The sequence below is a fragment of the Ctenocephalides felis genome, unplaced genomic scaffold (genome assembly GCF_003426905.1).
Source record: "Ctenocephalides felis isolate EL2017-DRISC unplaced genomic scaffold, ASM342690v1 CF-g0.4_SCAFFOLD_03570, whole genome shotgun sequence".
Lineage (NCBI taxonomy): Eukaryota > Metazoa > Arthropoda > Insecta > Siphonaptera > Pulicidae > Ctenocephalides > Ctenocephalides felis.
The window spans coordinates 18,487,492-18,506,974 of record NW_020539724.1 but is presented as its reverse complement, the minus strand read 5'-3'; the positions used below and the strand labels follow the sequence as shown (position 1 = coordinate 18,506,974).

The following is a 19,483-nucleotide window of genomic DNA, read 5'->3' as shown; positions in this document are numbered from 1 at the left end:
ATATATTATGTACTAGTTAATATATATATTTATAGTTATGAATTAGCAAACTTATACAAACATTATAAAACTGTATAAAGCCGATTGGCGTATAAATAAATAAATAAATAATATATATATATATATATATATATATATATATTATCTTGTTTTTCCTTACAGAACAATAAAATCTTGTGAATTCATAAATTGCTTTTGCTTTATCAAAATTAATGTTATATAATATTATATGTGAATAAACTGTTTTTTTCAGTTGAGAATATTTATTAGAAATTATTTATAACATTTGAACTTTTATTTTATACATTAAAATTTGTATTGAAAATAATTATAGTTTTCTCTTGAAAGACTTCTTACAATTGCACATTTAGTGCATTCTACTATGATTGCACTAATTACAAATAGGAATGTTTAGGAATATATGTTTCAATCGACTAAATATGGACTAGCTGCTTAAGTTGTGTGGAAAATGGATATATAAATATATATATATTGATATTCCTTAATAATTATATATATAATGGCGTATTAAGCGATATATAAATGTATATATTCATATTTCCCGGGGCCATAATTATAAAATAAAAAGCCATAAAAGGAATCCAATAAGATTCCTAGATTCATAGAGGGATTGCATGCAGCGCCTCTATGCAAAATCGTTCCCAGTTCGTGAGGAACTAACGTCCAGTTGAATTCATATAAAAGCATATAAAGGAATCCAATAAGATTCCTAGATTCATAGAGGCGATTGCATGCAGCGCCTCTATGCAAAATCGTTCCCAGTTCGTTGGGAACTACGTAGTGACTACCGGGTTCATATGGTTCTGTGTCAGATGGCGCCACTGACCCGCATGTCAAACGTTTGACAGTTCTTCGACGACAAGTGAATATGAATTCAAAACAATAATGGCCAATCGTTATGGGAATTGGATATATACATCTATATATTGATTTATACATCATTATATGTGTACTAGCTGCTTTGGTTTGAGTGGAAATTAAATATGTTAATTTATACATAATTAAATGTGTTCTAGCTGCTTTAGTTTCTACGGAAATTGAATATTTAAATCTATATACTTTTTGCAGGTGCTTATAACTTATAAAAAAACAAGGAACATAAATAATTTAACTCAAATACTATATTAACTATAAATATGATATATTGATGCATAATGTAATGGCATACCATTTTGATCTATTCAAATTCTGAACAGAAAAACAAGGATGATGGATAGAATATCACAGTTTCGAGTAAGCTTTGTTGCATGTGAATTTTATATTATTCAAATCAAAACTTAAATATTCAACTACAATTCTAATTATATTTTTCGATAAATTAACCAATTCAATCTAGTATATTAAACTTCTGTTTTAAAAACATAAAAGCACCAATATTCTTTGAGTTATTCTGTGAATATATAAATTATATTTACAATTGTACAATTAAATCGTTACAATGTTATAATTATCAAAGTTTCATTATAAAAATAAAAATTAATATTATCCGTAAATAGTAATAATTTATAGATAAGCTATATAATGTTATTTTAAATGCATTCTTGATATAAATGTATATTTGTCTTGCAGTTGCGACTTGTAGAAAAGCAAGGTACATAAATAATTTATCTCAAATATGATATATTGATGAATTATGTAATAATTCTATTTGTCATCCCAGAAATTATATATACAATTATACATTTAAATATCCAGTAAGTGCAAATTGATTATTATTATATGTATTTCAAATGAAAATCATGTAGTTATTATTTTATTTTTCTTATATCAACTTATTTTTATGTAATTTATTCAAATCAAACATGTAATTAAATCGTTACAATGTTATAATTATCAAAGTTTCATTATCAAAGTAAAAATTAATATTATCCGTAAATAGTAGGATTATAAGTATTTCTAGATGAATTCTTTATTGAATCAGCTTTATACTTACAAATAATTTATAGATAGATATAGTTTGCAACACTAAATGACTATATAATGGTATTTTAGATGCATTTTTGTTTTAAATGTATATTCTTATTGCAGGTGCTTATAACTTATGAAAAAACAAGCAACAATAACAATTTAACTCAAATATGATATATTGATCATTATTAATGTGATAATTCTATTTAAGTGTCATCCCAGAAATATCTAGTGAATAGAGAAAGGATGAAGAATTGCAAAACATAGCTTCGAGTAAGTTTGGCCACATTTTATGTACTATTATTCAATGTTGAATACTATTTTATTGTATGTGAGATTTATTTTATTCAAATGAAAACTTATGCAACTACGATTACAATTATATTTTCCAATGATATAACAATTCACTCTAGTTTTCTACAGTTTTAAAACAATAAGAAATTCTACAGTTTTAATCACATAAAATTATCAATATCATTTGACTAAATCAAATTTATAAACAATAAGAAAATCTCATAGTTTAATTATGAATCTCAAGTTTGCACAAAAGTACTTTTCACTCACAATAATCTAAGAAAATATCAAATATATAAATAGTTATAGTTACACAGGACACAAAAACAAACTGAAAATAGTACAGAAGTCAATTCAAGTAAATATAGATGAATGTACACAATCGATTGAATTGTATATACAACTTCAGCTTTATACTTACAAATCTTACAATCCTTTTCATAATGCAAATTCATTGTTTAATCATCAAGTACTTTGAAGAACTGAATATCAAATATTGTGTTCTTAGGTGTACAAAAGCAACACTTAGTTTTAATTATTTGTCAATGAATTGATATTGATGTTGATGTGCCTTTGTTTAATAGTTATCAACATTGTGTATATGGTGTATATTTAATATAGAATACAGCTAATTATTTAATTAATGTTACTAGTACATTTTATTATTTATGCTTACAACTAAACTTTGTTCATTATAGGGAATTCTAAGAATCCAGAGCAACTTGCCTATTCAGATTTTCTGACTCCTGAGTATCTTCTGAGTCGTGAATCTTACAACGGACCACTTCCACCATAGACTTTTGGAATACCTTTTACTGGACTCTCACAGTTTCTTAGAGTTGAAGTAATATGTGAGCTTGCAGAGACAACAGACTACAAAAAAGATGAATAATATTAAATATGTGAGCATGAATATTATAATCATGTACCAAGGGAGTTGGAGCAAATAAAGGAGTCTTTGTTCTTTGAGAATAAGTGAGACGACAGTGTAAATTTTAAGAACTTGTTTTAGTTATGTATTTTTTATATTGACTTTTTAGTCCAGTGAAGTATTTCTTGTAAAGTGTTTTGTATAGAATTTTTTATGAACTCTTTGAAACAAATTTTTGATGATTAATCTAATGATGATGATCCTATGATGTTTAATCTAATTAATATATTGATATTGTTAAGATGAAAAAGTGCCAGTATGTTCTGGCAAGATGTAGGTACAATTCTTATTGTAACTTAATTATTTAAACTTTGAATGTGTCTTATTAAATAAATAAGCTTAATTTTTGAGATAATTAAAAAAACGAATGTACCTATAAAATTTGGGTCACAAATTTTTACTTATTCTTGTTAGATTTACTTACTCTCATTATTTTTTATTCCATAGATATTTTATATTACGTACAAAATTTGTTATAGATTGAGAAATATTTTTACGAATGCAAGGAAAAATGCATTTTAAAAAAATGTATATGAATGTAATAATGATATGTATTTAATAGATATTTTAAATTGCACAATTAATGCAATAGATTGTGATATATTAATAAAAATGAAATGTTATTTTTCAGATGTATCTTATTATATATTGGACAAATTATATATTAGTTTTAAAGTTATACATTGTTTTCAAGTTATATTTGTAATATTTTGAAACTATATAAATAAATGTATAAATAAATTAATTTGATTCTTTTATTATAAAATATACGTGATTTAATGAATTTTTCAGGTTCCTCTTGATAAACAATATTAATAGCCATATATAAATATTATTTTTAATCAATTACAAACATTTAAGAACAACCACTAACATTTGACCCCTAACATTTTAGTAGGCGGCCCTGCGCAATACTGACGCAATTCCCTCTTCGGATTTGCGTCTGCTACCCTGGTAGTATGAATGCATTTCAGTTCGAAAAATGTTCGGCAAAATTAATTTTTCATACAAAATCTCGTCATTCTGCCAGGGGAACAGTCACAATTCTGAATTTGACAGCACGTTCCTATCGCACAGGACCGTCTGCTGAAATGTTAGGGGTAATTATTTTGAATATTTATTTAAATTAAAAATGTCAATTTATTGTTTTGGGATATTTTAATAAGTTTTGGTGATGGGAATGGTATTTTAACATTAATATTATTGTATAAACATTTAAAATAATAGTAAATAGGCATCGTATAAAAGACAATTACTATAAGAGACAATTTAGTTATTCGTGCAAATATAAAACAATTTTTGACCTTCCGCCAATATTCTCTCAAAAATTTAATATTTACAATATCCTGTTCTTATTAGTTAGTCGCAGCGTATTTTAAAAATGAAAATACATTTATAAGTATTATCTGAGCAAATAAAATTATTATAATGATTTTTAAATTAATTTAGATATTTATTTAAAAAATGTAAAAGTTAAAATACGGTCCTGATTTCTTGACAATTTTCATCCTGCTTTTTGATTGGTTGGCCCCGCTTTCTTGCTACATACATAGATAAAAGAAGAGTATAGAGCATTCTGCGCGCCGGATACAATTTGACAGCTACGAAATCATTTATCGTGTGACCGTTGATGAGAATGCATCTCAATCAAGATTAAATTATTCAAGTTTTTGTTGTAGTTGTGGTTTTTAATTAATTCTAATTGCGCATTACTCATAAAGCCAGTTTATAAATTGAAAGGAGAATAATGAAGAAACATATTGAAAACAGGGAAAAATATAACCAACTAAGGGGGGTTATAAAAGACAATTACATCGCCTTTATTGTAAATCTATAGATCCTTTTTTTTGCGAAGTGACTATTTTATATTAATGAACAATTCTTTAGGAAAGTACCGCTCTAAAGGAGATTACATTGCAAAAATACAGCACAGTATTCTAATTTTTTCATCTGAAGCAGAAATCTTTAATCAACATCAATCTCAATTTCAAAAAGATTCGAAGATAGAGCTGTTAAATTGAGAGATGATTCTATCCTGACAGTAAGTGAAATAAAGTGTTTGAATATTATATATTTGAAAATACTACAATTAATTTAAGTAGCTAAATCGAGATGAAACTAGTTGATCAATGCTATAGGAAAAAATGTTGCACAAAAACTTCCAGTTTATGTATTTGGCAGAGCACTATGTCTTTTAGAACTAGGCAATTTTATCATACATTCACTAGACATATCAAAATTTCAAATTTCTTATTTTATTTGATTTCTATCACTTAGGAGTAGCAGCTTATAATGAAGTCTATATATAAGCCTGGCATACCGAATATACTAGTATACCCAGTAGGATTTGTTTCTGTTTCTTTGAGTGTATTTATGGTAGTTTTTGTGAATCTGATAAAAAAAGTACTTACTTATACTTGTAAAATTATAATGTACTATAGTAGGAAATAATATACTATGGTGGAAATTTACCTAAGTATGACAAAACATAGAAATTCATTTCATCAATGTTTTAGATATAATATATTTAGATGAATATCTCATATATTATTCATGTTTAGGTAGCACTTTACTTCTGTCAGGAAGTTATTAAAGCAGCTGATATATGAAGTTTAGATTACCAACAGGCTAGGCTTGTTTGCTGCTGACTTTTTTGGATGATCGAATTTTACAATATTGAACTTAATATGAAGCATGATACGAGTTTGCAAATTTGAAGTAAGTTTTGATAGACAAAGTTTTCAATTCATCAATTAATAATTGGAATATTATATATAAACAAAATAACTTCAGCTTTAGAAAAATAAGTAATCATGTTCATAATTATTTTTTCATAAAAAGAATATTTAAAAGCATGAATCTCATGTATAAAAATTGTTATACTTAAATATTTGAATAAATGAATTGTTAGGTAACTTGTGACTTGTTAATATCTCAGAGGTAAAATAGCTTTATTATAAGATGATTATAATTAAAAAACTTTATTGAATAATGAAAATCTATTAATAATGATATTATATAATGTAAATTTTGCCAGGCATTTTTAATGTCTTAACTTAATAAGTTTTACTTAACTACTAACTAACTTAACAATAACTACATGTTTTAAATATATGTTAGTCAATAGTTTAACTGTAGATAGCTGCCTTTCATATATGAACACTATTCTTACTAATACAATTTATTATTTTATTATTACAAATTATTTTTTCCATTATAGGAGATTCCAAGTTTTTTATCCTGAACATCATGCTTGTTCATCTATTATCCTGAGTATCTTTTAAGTTTAATTCTTGCAGTGGACTACTTCCAAAGCAGACTTTAGGAGTACCTTTAACTGGACATTTTACAGTTTCACAGTTACAGTTTCACTCTCATTGATGAAATAGATTTGAAACAATCTGTCGACATCTTGAATAAGTAATAAGGAAGATGAAATATCTGAGAAATGTTCATTCTCACTAATGAAATATCTGAGAAATGTATCATTATTACTAATGATGTAAAAAGCAAGTTGCCATTGTTTTATTGAGAAGAAGTGAACTGACAGTGTAAATGTTTGTGGACTAGCTTTCGTTACATATAATATTCTTTTATTGTCTTTTTATCAAATCAAGTATTTCACGTAAATGATCTTTATAGAATGTTGTGTAATGCAATGCAAAGTATGTCCATTTATTTATTCAGATTCAAAATGTAATTGATAGTAATTAAGTTAATTATTATTAATTTAGTTAGTAATAATTATGTTCTGGCAATTAAAATTGTATTTGAGTTTTCGATAACTGTATAAATCATTATTATCATATTATAAGAGCTTATGGAATATAATTTATATTTTCAGCTCGTTTTAAGTATAAAATTGAAATCAAATATTTATTAATGAGCTAAAATAATTTCATAAACAAGTTTAACTGAAATAAATTATATTTTCAAGCAAATTTATTAACTTTGAACAAATATACTTTATATTACAACACTTCATAATTTTTGTAGATGAAATTTTCTGTTTGAATTTCGCGCTTCAAATTGTATAAGATTGGGAAGATTTTGCTAACTTCAATTGCTTCAAATGTCAAGAGATTTTTGTTAATGAACTTGAGCTCGCGTTAATTAAGAGTTTTTAATTACATCCTTGATTAGTTTTAATTAAATTGTACATCAAATCGTTTAATTAAATCTGTAGATCAATCTGACATAAAAAATATATCGTGCAACATTTGTAAAAAGTTAAAAAATGGATATGTGGGAAATGTGTAGGTGCACCTTGAATAGTAATAATTATCTCTTTCAGGACCCCCATTTCGAATCAATATTATAATTAAACCTTTTACTTTCAGTGCTGATGTATCCTTTATCTATATATATATGCAATTAGCAATTGTATAATTTATATATGAATATGTATACTTTTGTAGGTTATGGTAGCACATTTCCACATATCTATTTATTCAATTTTAAGTTCACAAAAGTCTCTAATGTAAGTCGTGTCTTGTGTGTTTTGTAGAGAATTTACTCGGACAATTGTAAAATGTCAAATAGACTTGTAAAAGACAAAGTTATGTAGTGGTTCTAAAGTAGTGATATTGTGTCGAGTACTTGAGATTTCTGGCAGATGCTCCAGAGGTGGTTCCAGTAATGACCCAATGTTTTGGGAGCTGCTGCAGAGGATATTTAACAATGTAAGTGCAAAGCATGTTTTATACATAGCGAGTCAAAGAATATTTTTCTAGAATTATATACAGGTATTTATCGTACTATATCTGTTGCACCTGTAGTGTTTTCAATATTGAATATATATATATATATATATATATATATATATATATAGATATATATATATATTAAGTTTTTCTTAATTTTGAATTTAAAGCAGTCAAATGATTTTGAAAATCTTTACTTCAACACAATATTGTTTGTCATCTTTAGTGAAACTATAATTTCAATAGAAATTTATAAAAAGGTATTACTTTTAATTTATGTTCTGAAGGGAGTTTACAATTATTGACCGAGTTTGTGTTACATGCTACTTTTTATGTTTATAACAATAATATTTCTTATTAATTATGTATTTAATGCTTGTTTTTCATATGAAATGAAAACTTTGTTATTCAATATCATTTATAAAGTAGTCTGTATATATTTTAGTGGAATATTTTCTGGCTCGTGCATTATCTAGTATATACAGTATATATATAGTATATACATATATCTGCTGAAAATATAGTTTATATCATAATATTCGAGTCAATATCATTTTTTACATAGTATACCTTATACAATATATTTTTTGTTTATTCAAGAACAACTATTGTGCGAATAAAAGATTTTAAATTAATTTGGCAGACATATGTGTAAAAGACTTAAGTTCTTATTTAATTTGTTATGGGGAAAACATATTGATTCAGTTTTTTTATTTATTTATTCAAGTGCATTTTATACTTGTTTTAAATATATATAAAAGAGAAAAGTTTCTATTTCTCTTATGTATCAAAGATGCTAAATAATCATAATAATATTCCACCAGAGATTCTTTTGCTCTATAAATAACACTATGAACTGATTTTGTATGGAATTCAGAATTTTTATATGAATATTAAATTTTTGCTACCAAGTTATTAGTTAACTAATACTGCTTTTTGTGGGCATCGATTACTTTTTTGCTGAAGGGGTCCTAGCATCCTTCCTTAGGTAACTCCTAAATTGATGGTATTTTGTTACAATTTACAAATTTACTTTGTTACAAATTACAAATTTACTTTGTTACAAAATCTCTTTTTTATCACACTTGTTCATTGTTATACAGAAAAAATATTTGTATTTGAATTTGACATTTCCAGTATCAAGAATCATGTGTTTTCCCTGTAGCGACTGCATGTACATTCTTTTTTATGGATAACATGATTGTTGGTTTTGATCAAAATATTTCAAATACTTAATACAACTTACCAAATTGTTAATTAAATGCAGCTTTTAAAAGTCTTTTACTGTAGTTTAATTTTAAATTTATTCAATTATATTGCTGCATAGCTAAATGATAGATTTTTATTCTTTTATTGATAAAAACATTTTTGATCAAGACATGCAATCAAAGTTTCAAAGAGTTGACTTGAATGATTAGACAAAACATAATTTTGTTAACAAGTTTATTATTCGATTCAAGTTGTAAAAATTATTTAACTCGATTTCTAAAGGATAACGATCAGATTTAAACAGTTTTGAAGTAGTTAAGATTTACATTTGAATATTTTCTATTATTTCATTTTACAAGTTTTATTAAATTTCTTTTTTGGCTTTTTCCAATAATTTGTATATTATTCAAGTCAGCTATATTTGTTTTTTTGTCTCGATTAATTGTAAAGGTTTCACATGTTTTATCAAGTCGTATAAACGATTTTAATTCGATTAATATGATTTCATTTCATCGATTAATTAAATAATTCTCTCGAATAATTTTTTTTTTTTATAAGTCCAAATTTTTTGATTATAATTCTTTCGAATAATTTTTATTTTCTAAGTTCTTTCAGATAATTTTTTTTTCTAAGTCCAAATTTTCTGAAACCTTTTCAATTAAGACAGACGAGTTATTTATGCATGCTGTATTATCCCAAAGCCAACATTCGAATGAATGAGGCTCTCACATTGAATATTTCACAACGAGAAAATTTTATTGGGACAAAGTTAAAAATTTTAACTAAGTCCCAGTAATTTTTTCTCGTTGTGAAAATTTCAACGTTGACCTCATTTCATTCGAGTGTTGGCTTTGGGAATTGGTGTGAGGGAACACTAAAAAACATAAAAAAGTTTCAGCATTGAACAGAAAAGAGAAAAATTCATCTGGGACTTAGGGGGTTTTTTTAGGTTCCTCCACCTCCCCTTCCCCTCCTCCTTCCCCTTCTTTTCCCATTTTTTTCCTTTTTTTTCATTTTTTTTCATTTTTTTTCATTTTTTTTTCATGTTGTGGTTTTTCGGTAGATTTTTGGATTCGGCATGCATCTTCCGCAATGTGTCTCCCTGCGTGTGACCTCTTGTATCATGGACCTCAGGTTGACCATCACTTCGTGTGTTCGTATCAGGATCTCTCTCTCTGCGCCTGCCACCAGCCAGCCACCAGCACTGCTCCATTTTTTCAGCCTCAGAGTTCGTCGTCGTCGCCTTCAGCTGGACTCGATCCGTCTCACCTTGTGCCTCCAGAGTGATTTCACCGAGTATGCGGTCACTTAAACCGCTCGGCTATTTGAATTATTGATGATAAAAGTTATTTTCATTCTCATATTGTATTAATATTGAAATTTAATAAAGAATATGTATCATACACATCTCTCTTATTCATCATCTGCCTCTACCCCTCTCTTTCCCCAGTTCTTCCTCTACCATCGTCATCTCTGTCTTTATGTATCTCTCTTACAGTCAAGTGCGAAACTTGAGTTTTTGGTTTTTCAGAAATATTCTAAGTGTCAAGGTCGAAATGCGACACCTGAATTTAATATTTTGAACTAATATTTGATATTTATGAAAAACTATACATTCGAATTTTCAAGCATCTTGGGGATTTGAACCGAGAAACAATGAGCAACCGTAGTGGCAACTTAACGATCTCGGCCAATTGGTTATAAATAACCCTCCTCTATTTGCAAAAATATAAAGTCTTATTTTGATAATGAAAGATATAAGCTTCCTAAAAAAGTTGTGTGCCAATTGTGCGAATGGCCGAGGTCGTAAGGATACGGTCGGTTTAGGACAGAATAATAATTCGAGGTTCGCTAGATCGAACCCATTTATCTGAAAAAAAAATTAAATTCAATAATTTTTCTAACTGTGTAAATAAATAAGATATATAGATAAATAAATTTATTGAGTGCTGCCAGTATTACAAAAATTGACATAATATACATGTGCATATATATAAATATAAATGTGTATATATAAATATATAAATATATAAATATATAATATATAAATATATAAATATATAAATATATAAAAGATAAGAAATAATAGAAGGAAGATAATTTTTAATAAATTCATATTCACGCCTGGTTAGCAGTAAACCAAACCTACTTTGGTGTAATTTAAAAATCTTTTTTTTTCGATGAAAAACCTATCTATCAGGGGCAGCCAAAATTGGTCAAAATCATGACTTTCAAATGCAATTTTAAGGCCCTTAATGAATGAAATTGATAATTTTAATGAATGCATTGTGTAGACTAAAGTACTATCTTTATACCAAACCAAAAAAATTACAAATTTATCGTCGTCTTCATAGTTAAAATCAGCTTCAAAGTTGGCCATTTTTCAAACTTCAAATTGGTAACAAATGCAGAAGAATTTTTTTTTCCAAAAACTGATTTCATATTCGGTATCAGCGCCTCGAAAACTATCAGAGTCGGTCAAAACATTTTGAAAATCGCGAAAAAAAATTTTCATTTCATTAGTAAAATTTTGATTTTGCAACCAAAGATTTCGATTTTTCAGTGGGTGTATGTGGGTTTATCCAAAAACGGATAATATTTTCAAAATCAGCGTCCCAAAATCAATCAAAATCAATCAAAACATTTTGAAAATCGCGAAAAAAAAACGATTTTTTTTTAAAAAAATCTATTTTGCAACCAAAGATTTCGATTTTTTGCGGGGTGTATGTGGGTTTATCCAAAAATAGATAGCATTTTTGAAATCAGCGTCCAAAAATCTTTTGGAATCAGTCAAAATATTTCCTAAATTGCGAAAACAAATCTATTTTTGTTCTAACATTTCGTTGTTGCAATCAAATATTTTGATATTCTACTCATGTATCGGAGTTTATCCAAAAACGGACAGCATTTTTGAAATCGGGGTCCCAAAATATATTAAAATCAGTCAAAACATTTTAAAAATCGCGAAAACAAATCGATTTTTTGACAAAATTTCGATGTTGCAACCAAAGATTTCGTTGTTTTGCAGTGATACATCAAATCCTGAAAGCTCATCACTCGTGATAATATTGTCTTTTCATTAAAAAGACTTTGCTAATGAGTTCCTGATTATATTTAAAAAAAAAAACGTGAACCATGAAAATAAACCATAGATCTTTGAAAATTTGAAAAAATTAAAAATTAGCAAGATAAACCATGGATATATCTTTGAAAATTTTTCAATGAAAACCATTCATAAACTCATTTTATTGGATAAAGAACACGCATATTGACCCCTGATTTTAGCCCTCCAAATAATCCGAAAAAAAAATTATTAATCCAGAATAATGTCGCATTCGTATGAACTACGAAAATATTTTAAAAAATCACTATATATCTATAAAAATTTCTCTTTTTTTTTGATATTCTCGATTTTTTATAAATAATAAAAATCTAAATTTGAGGAAGGGCGAAATTTATACTCTATATTATACACATATATATATATATATATATATACATATATATATATATACTAGCAAACCCGACGAACTCCGTTCCGCCACCAGATGGTTTCGTGAGAAAGATGAAGAAATTTTTTGTTTGTTTTATATTTGAAAGGGAAAAATTAGATTTTATTATACAACAGTAATGAATTTATTTCGATTACAAAAATGAAGTGTTTTTTAGTTGAACTTCTCTAAGTAAATGAAAGTGAATCCGCAAATTATCCGTTTCATTAAAGTGCTCTTTGGTAAACCACATTTTTTGTTTTTTGGTCTGACGTTAACACAAACAAAGCGGATGGTTTTCCAACTCGTGAACAGGCAACGTATAACTGCCCATGTGATATATAATGATTTTCTAAATAATTTGTTTGAAATTTATCCCGCAAACACTAAGCGATTGGCCTTGCGGCTTGTTAGTTGTCATTGCGAACGCAAGGCGAACTGGAAATTGAAATCTCGCATTAAGGCACCTTAAGGCATTAAGAGCTTTGCGAGACCTTTCCAACGAATGCAAAATTGTCGAAATCGGTTCGTGCGTTCTGGAGTTATTTCGTCAGGAAGGAAAACCCGACTTATTTTTATATATGAGCCGCTCAGTGCACACATCGACTAACTCCACTTTTTGAAAAAACTGAGATATTAGTGGGAAAGAACTTGGTATAATCATAACTTTTTATGATTATAATAATTTTCCAAAGGATAAAAATTGCCACTGTGAAACAAAAATTTTTTTTGACCACTGAATCCATAAGTCATTTATTTCAGAAGACATTTTGATTAACTCCATTCTGTAGTGTATATGTTCTGGTTGGGTTGGATTTCGGGTTTCAAATTCATGAATTACGAATAAGAACACAGAACTGTAGGGTGTTGTGGGTCTCGAAAAAAATTCATCTAGTTTTATAAAAGAAAAAATAACATACTAAAATTCGTGTACCCGGCAAAACAAGAATATTCCATCGATCTTCGAGAAAAAGTAAACAACGTGAGTCCCTATCTGGTCACATACACACATACATACTTTTCCCAAATTTGGGCTCAAACGATTTATCATGACTTGAAAAGTTAAGAAAATATAAACTTCTTTCTAATGTATAAAACAAATTGAAATGTTTCTTATTTTATAGTATGAATCTGCCAAAGGCCATAGAAATTTAAACAAACAATATTAATAATCCAAGCATTTACATGATATGAAAGGCAAAGGCTTTTATACTGTAGGTTAAAAACATGACTCGTGGTAGATAGTATTTTAAAATTTGATGAAAAATATTTGTGTTAAGCTGATTGAAATTCATCTAAATTCGATATTTAATATAATAATATACGATGTTCAAGTTCAACCCTAGACAATATTAAAATACCCCGTGTTCATATAGGCTATGTGCGAAGGGGAAGTCAAATCGACCGAAGCGTTCGTTGTGGCTAACTTGGAGCACTAAATGGGGCTATTATAACTGAAATTTTAAACAAAAACACATAAAATATTTGTTTATATATATTTTATATCAACTATAAATAAGATAATTAAAAATGAGCCACCATAGCTGTTGTTTAGTGGGTTGTAGAAATACTAGCAGAAAAAGTGACTGCAAATTCTATACATTTTCTACAGCTACGTGGAAAGAACATCAATGGGAAAAACGGATCGCTGCGGTTAGAAGAATAAAGTAAGTATCATAACCTTATTGTTATAAAAATACAATTCGGAGTATTATGAATAGTTGTAAAATTGTTATGTTTAGCAAAAAGAAAAATTATAAGTCAATAAATTGTTATATTAACAAAATTTAATGCTTACTAGAAAATTGTTTTGCAAACAATGTAATTAATACAAGGCTGAAATAATAAAAAATATATATTTATATATTGTATATTGATTATGTATAACTATTATCTATATATTAATTACATTTTATAATATAATAATTGTAATTTTATGATTAAAAGAAAAATAAAAGTTATCACATAGCAAAAAATGTTTATTTTGCAAACAGTTTAATTAATACAATGCTGAAATAATGCAAACTAGTTGGTTTGGTATTTAGCCTTGAGGCAAGTTACATGAACTTCCCGATATGTTTAAATAATGGACTTAATCAATAAAAAATTAATTAATTTATGAGTCATTAAAAGTATGTCGAGTGGATTTATTATACATAATTGAAAACGAACGAACACTTTAACTCGGAGTACTTTCTAAAAGCAAATTTTCAAAAATCAATAATTTTTATAATTGAACCAGTTTCCACGACTTTTTATGTTCAAGACCAAGTACTCTATCATTATACCAAGTAAATAGTCTAATTTTAATTTTAACAAATGTCAAAAGAACTACTCATTTTCTCAAATTTTGATGAATTTTTAAAATCAAACTATTTGTCGTAAGGCCGTAATATTTCGGTAAGTTCTATAAGACCATGGTATACGAGTATATCACTAAAAAAAAATCCATAAAAATCGGCTTAAATTTTTTTTTTCAACAGTTAATTACAAGGAAACGGCTCGGTAGATTTTCACCTAAAACTAATCAGTATCATTCCCAACTAATATCTTTCGAACAGTTTGTGATTTTTCAAAATCGGTTCGGTAGGATGAGCTTAAATAGGGACGAAAAGTTTAACACTTTTTTCAAATTACAAAGAAACGGCTTGGCAGATCGTCGCACAAAACTGACCAAACGATAGTCCTCACCGAAATACATCAAATGGCTTTTAAATTTCTGAAATCGGTTGAGGCGTTTTTGAGAAAACGTCGATCAAAGGTCTAATTTTGACAAATGTCAAAAAACGATACCAATTTTTGCAAACTTTGACGAATTTTTAAAGCTAAACGAGTTGTCGTAGGGCCGTAATATTTTAGTATGACCTAGAAAACTATGGTATCTAACGTCAAAAAAAATCATAAAAATCGCCGATTTTTTTTTTTTTAACTTTATTACAAGAAAACGGCCCGGCCGATCTTTACCAAAAACTAATCAGCACGATTCCCAACCAATATCTATCAAATGGTTTTTGAATTTTCAGAATCGATTCAGAATTGCGGGCTAAAACGTCGACGAAAATTTTTTCACTTTTCTGCAATTTACAAAGAAACGGCCCGGCCGATCGCAGCATAAAGAAACGATAGTCCTCATCGAGATACATCGAATGGCTTTCAAATTTTTGAAATCGGTCCAGCCGTTTTTGGAGAAAACGTCGATTTACGGCAAAAAATCTGTTCACACACACACACACACACACACATACTTTTTCCAAATTTGGTCTCATTCGATTCAGAACGGCTTGAAACGTCGAGAAAACATAAAATTAGCGAATCGGATTTTTTGATGAAAACATAAACTTCTCCTTCGGGAAGTTAAATAATAGGTTGTCAAATATCTCCCTTCCGCCTTTTTATATTATAAACCAAGAGCAAAAAAGCGGAAGGGAGATATTTGACAACCACTGATGGATCACCGTGGGTTCCCTAAGCCCTATGATCGCAATTGCAGTGAATCGGACGAGGAATTGAATCCAACCTACTTGTCAACAATATTTCCTTCAATTTACAAGTCTCGAAAAGTTAATGTAGTTTTTTTCCTGCAATTTTTTATGAAGGGTCTTGTCCTTATAATAATGTCTAAATCATGCCTTTATAATAATGTTTAAGTAATATATTTAGTTTGACCAAAAATAATAAAATAATGGTTAAATAAAGTAAATTAATTTATTATTTACTTATTCTATTAATAAAATATTTTTATCATTATTATATTGTTTTTATTAAGAACTATTCCGAGATTATGGCATAAGCTTTAAGGCACTTAACCTTAAAAATGTTTACTGCATTTCTTTATTTAATTAATCATTATACTTATAAGTATAATGATTAATTAAATACTTATAAGTATGTTTTAAGTACGTTGAAGTAAATTTAATAATTTCAATAAACATTCAGCATTAACATTATTACTGTATCTTGTTCTACTTCCCGTAGGCTAAGTTATAGTAATCGCAAAAAAATCGAAAATGAAAATTTTTATATATCTTCACGTTTTAGAGGTTTCTGAATATTTTGACATACCTTAGAAAAAATGGATGTATGTGTTTGTGTGTGTGTGCGTGTGTGTATGTGTATGCGGATACAAATTTTCGTCGACAATTTCGGGAACACGGATGAAGCGATTTGAATAATTCAAAAAACATTCGATTCGTATTGATAAGGAGACGTGCTGATTAGTTTTTGACGAAGGCAGGTCTAGCCGTTCCGAAGATATGGAACAAAAAGTGCCAAAAACGGTAACTCAGTTTTTAAGAAAACGGAGCGTCCGATTTCAATAATTCAAAAAGCATTTTACTTGCTATAACAAGATGAATAACCGATCAAATTTTCATAAAGGCAGGTCTAGCGGTTTCGGACATCTAGTGAAAAAAGTAAAAAAAAAAATGCCATCTGGCGGTCAAAAATGATCATTAGACATATGCACATCAAATTATTAGATATTTTATAGACATTTTAACAATAAGTATAATTTTTGTTTACATTCCTATGGGTTCCGTACTAATGCTTATCCGTTAGACGGCGGCGCGGCGCTTCAATATATTCAAGTATTCTGAAAATTCACATGGTCATTCACAGTGGTGAGCGTCCCCATGAGTGCAGTATATGCAAGAAGACTTTCATACATTCATGTGATCTGAAATCTCACATGCTCATTCACAGTGGTGAGCGCCCCCATGAGTGCAGTATATGCAAGAAGACATTCACATATTCAAGTACTCTGAAAACTCACATGCGCATTCACAGTGGTGAGCGTCCCTATGAGTGCAGCATATGCAAGAAGACATTCATACAAATAAATCATCTGAAAGATCACATGCTAATACACAATGAAGTACGTCCTCATGAATGCAATACTTGTAATAAGAAATTCAAGCAATTAAGATCTCTGAAACAACACTTGCGGATTCATAATGGAGAGACTCCTTATAAATGTGAAACATGCAATAAGGGATTTAATCAACCAGGCAATTTGAAGAAACACATGGCACTTCACAGTCGGAAGAGTAATGAAAATCAATGAATCTAAACATATCTGTTAAATTGAACTTAAATATTTGAAACCATGTTATAAAATATTCTTACATTGAATTTTTAAATAATAAAAAAAAAACATCAAAACAAACCGTTGTATCAGTAGGAGCAACTTTCTTTGCAGGAACAAAAATTGGAACTGGATCTTCTTGACTGGCAAAAACTGCCCCTTCTGCACCCAGAGTTACGATAATTGTCCGGCAACCTCTTTGCAAAAATATAGAAATAGCTGTGTTTGCTTCTCTGCAACAAAATAATTACAGTAAGAATATAGTTATTAATTTAATTATTGTTAAACTTACTCTACATTGCTAACATCAATTCCTGATATAATAGATGCTTCTACTTCGTTCACACAAAAAATTGATGGCAACTTCAACAAATCATCGTTTGTACAAGGTTGAGCTGGAGCAGCATTTAAAATAGATATCTGCAAACATTATAAATCTGTTTATTCCATTTTATTGCCATATTATTTATACATACTCCTTTGAAGTGTTTTAGAGCTGCCAGAGTTGCATCTATGGGTGTCTCCAATTGGCACACCAAAATCTTAGCAGAATCCCAAACATCTTTCATTGTTTCCACATGTCCAGGTGTAAGGCTACCATTTGCACCGGCTACAATAATTATTTGATTTTCACCAGATTCTGCTACGGATATATGGGCTATTCCAGTATCATAATCTGATTTTAGATGTACTTGTGCAGTGTTGATGCTTAATTTTTCTAAATACGTTTTGTATTCGATGCCCCATTTGTCATTCCCAAGCTGGGTAAAGGATAAGAAAGAACTTAATAAATTCTTACATAAATAACTATTATGTTTATAATCTTACATTTGCTATTAGTGCAGTTTTTCCACCCAATTTGGCAGCAGAAACGCATTGATTGGCGCCTTTGCCTCCAAAACTGGTCATAAATTTTTTGCCATGAATAGTTTCACCCGCTTTTGGAAGCCTTGCAGCAAAACTTTAACATAAAATTATAATTTATATAAATAAATATTCAAAAATAAATATATCTTGCTCTTACCAAGTGAAATCTACACTACAGGATCCCAAAACAATAATATCCGACATTGTTTTTATATTGGCCACGAAATTAAATGAATTTTGCTGCTGATGGTTGTGATAAGATTTAGTTCCAGACGTTTTACGTCACGATAAAATGAAATTATACAAATTTCATTATCTAATCATAAACTACACTTGAAAATTATTGTTTTGAAAGGCACAGAATCGAATGTAAATATTTGCACACATGAATTTTATCACAGATATGAATATAAATTCACAAATTGTTAAATCCATACATAACCAATCAAAAGTGTAATATTTACATACGTTTTTATTTGAATATAATTGAATTTATATGAGAATGTTAAGATAAGTTTAATAAATTTTCCTGGGTTAGTAATAACTAATATTTACATAATTAAATACTCTTCTTTTATCTATGATTAAATATTTTTACAAGAATTAAATTTGTCAAAAAAGAGCAACAGTTCGAATTTGAAAACATGTCGTCCGTTAAAGGTATTCGCGCATGGATAACTTTTGTCGCCAATACATATACAGAATGGGATAAAATTTGATTAAATATTAAATATCTAGCTAATTGTTCAATATTATTATTATTGCTTATTTTTCAATATTGATATTGAAACATTGTATTGAATCTTTATGCAACTTTAAACGTACGTTTAAACAACCACGACTAGTTGAAAAGTTGTAAGTGACATTTTGCCTTAAGCCAAATCAATATTAAATCTATATATTGATTCAAGAGTAATTTATATGTATGTTTCCGCAGAAACTATTGCAGATTATTCAATTTTCTGTAAATTTTTGA

At 28.2% G+C, this 19,483-nt stretch overlaps 1 protein-coding gene and 1 long non-coding RNA gene across 2 annotated transcripts; one reads left to right on the top strand and one right to left on the bottom strand.

The window, feature by feature from the left end:
- Positions 1 to 1,590: 1,590 nt before the first annotated feature.
- LOC113383778 lies at positions 1,591 to 3,172 on the top strand. The gene is made up of 3 exons (XR_003367765.1): positions 1,591 to 1,715; positions 2,050 to 2,202; positions 2,922 to 3,172. It is a non-coding gene; the product is annotated as an uncharacterized LOC113383778 (long non-coding RNA).
- A 6,924-nt stretch (positions 3,173 to 10,096) lies between these two features.
- On the bottom strand, positions 10,097 to 18,775 carry LOC113383527 (ribokinase-like). Its single transcript, XM_026621787.1, has 6 exons — positions 18,665 to 18,775; positions 18,469 to 18,601; positions 18,117 to 18,401; positions 17,933 to 18,060; positions 17,723 to 17,873; positions 10,097 to 10,387 (listed from the first exon to the last, which is right to left on the bottom strand). Exons 1-6 carry the CDS (start codon positions 18,709 to 18,711, stop codon positions 10,097 to 10,099), a joined length of 1,035 nt encoding a protein of 344 aa, XP_026477572.1. The 5' UTR covers positions 18,712 to 18,775.
- Between the last annotated feature and the right edge of the window lie 708 nt (positions 18,776 to 19,483).

Excerpts from the sequence above, each read along its gene's own strand:
- LOC113383527 (XM_026621787.1), bottom strand. The coding sequence starts at position 18,711 with ATGTCGGATATTATTGTTTTGGGATCCTGTAGTGTAGATTTCACTTG. Across the intron at positions 18,402-18,468 it reads AAACTGCACTAATAGCAAAT|CTTGGGAATGACAAATGGGG; the intron begins GTAAGATTATAA and ends TCCTTTACCCAG. Across the intron at positions 18,061-18,116 it reads CTCTAAAACACTTCAAAGGA|ATATCTATTTTAAATGCTGC; the intron begins GTATGTATAAAT and ends TAATGTTTGCAG.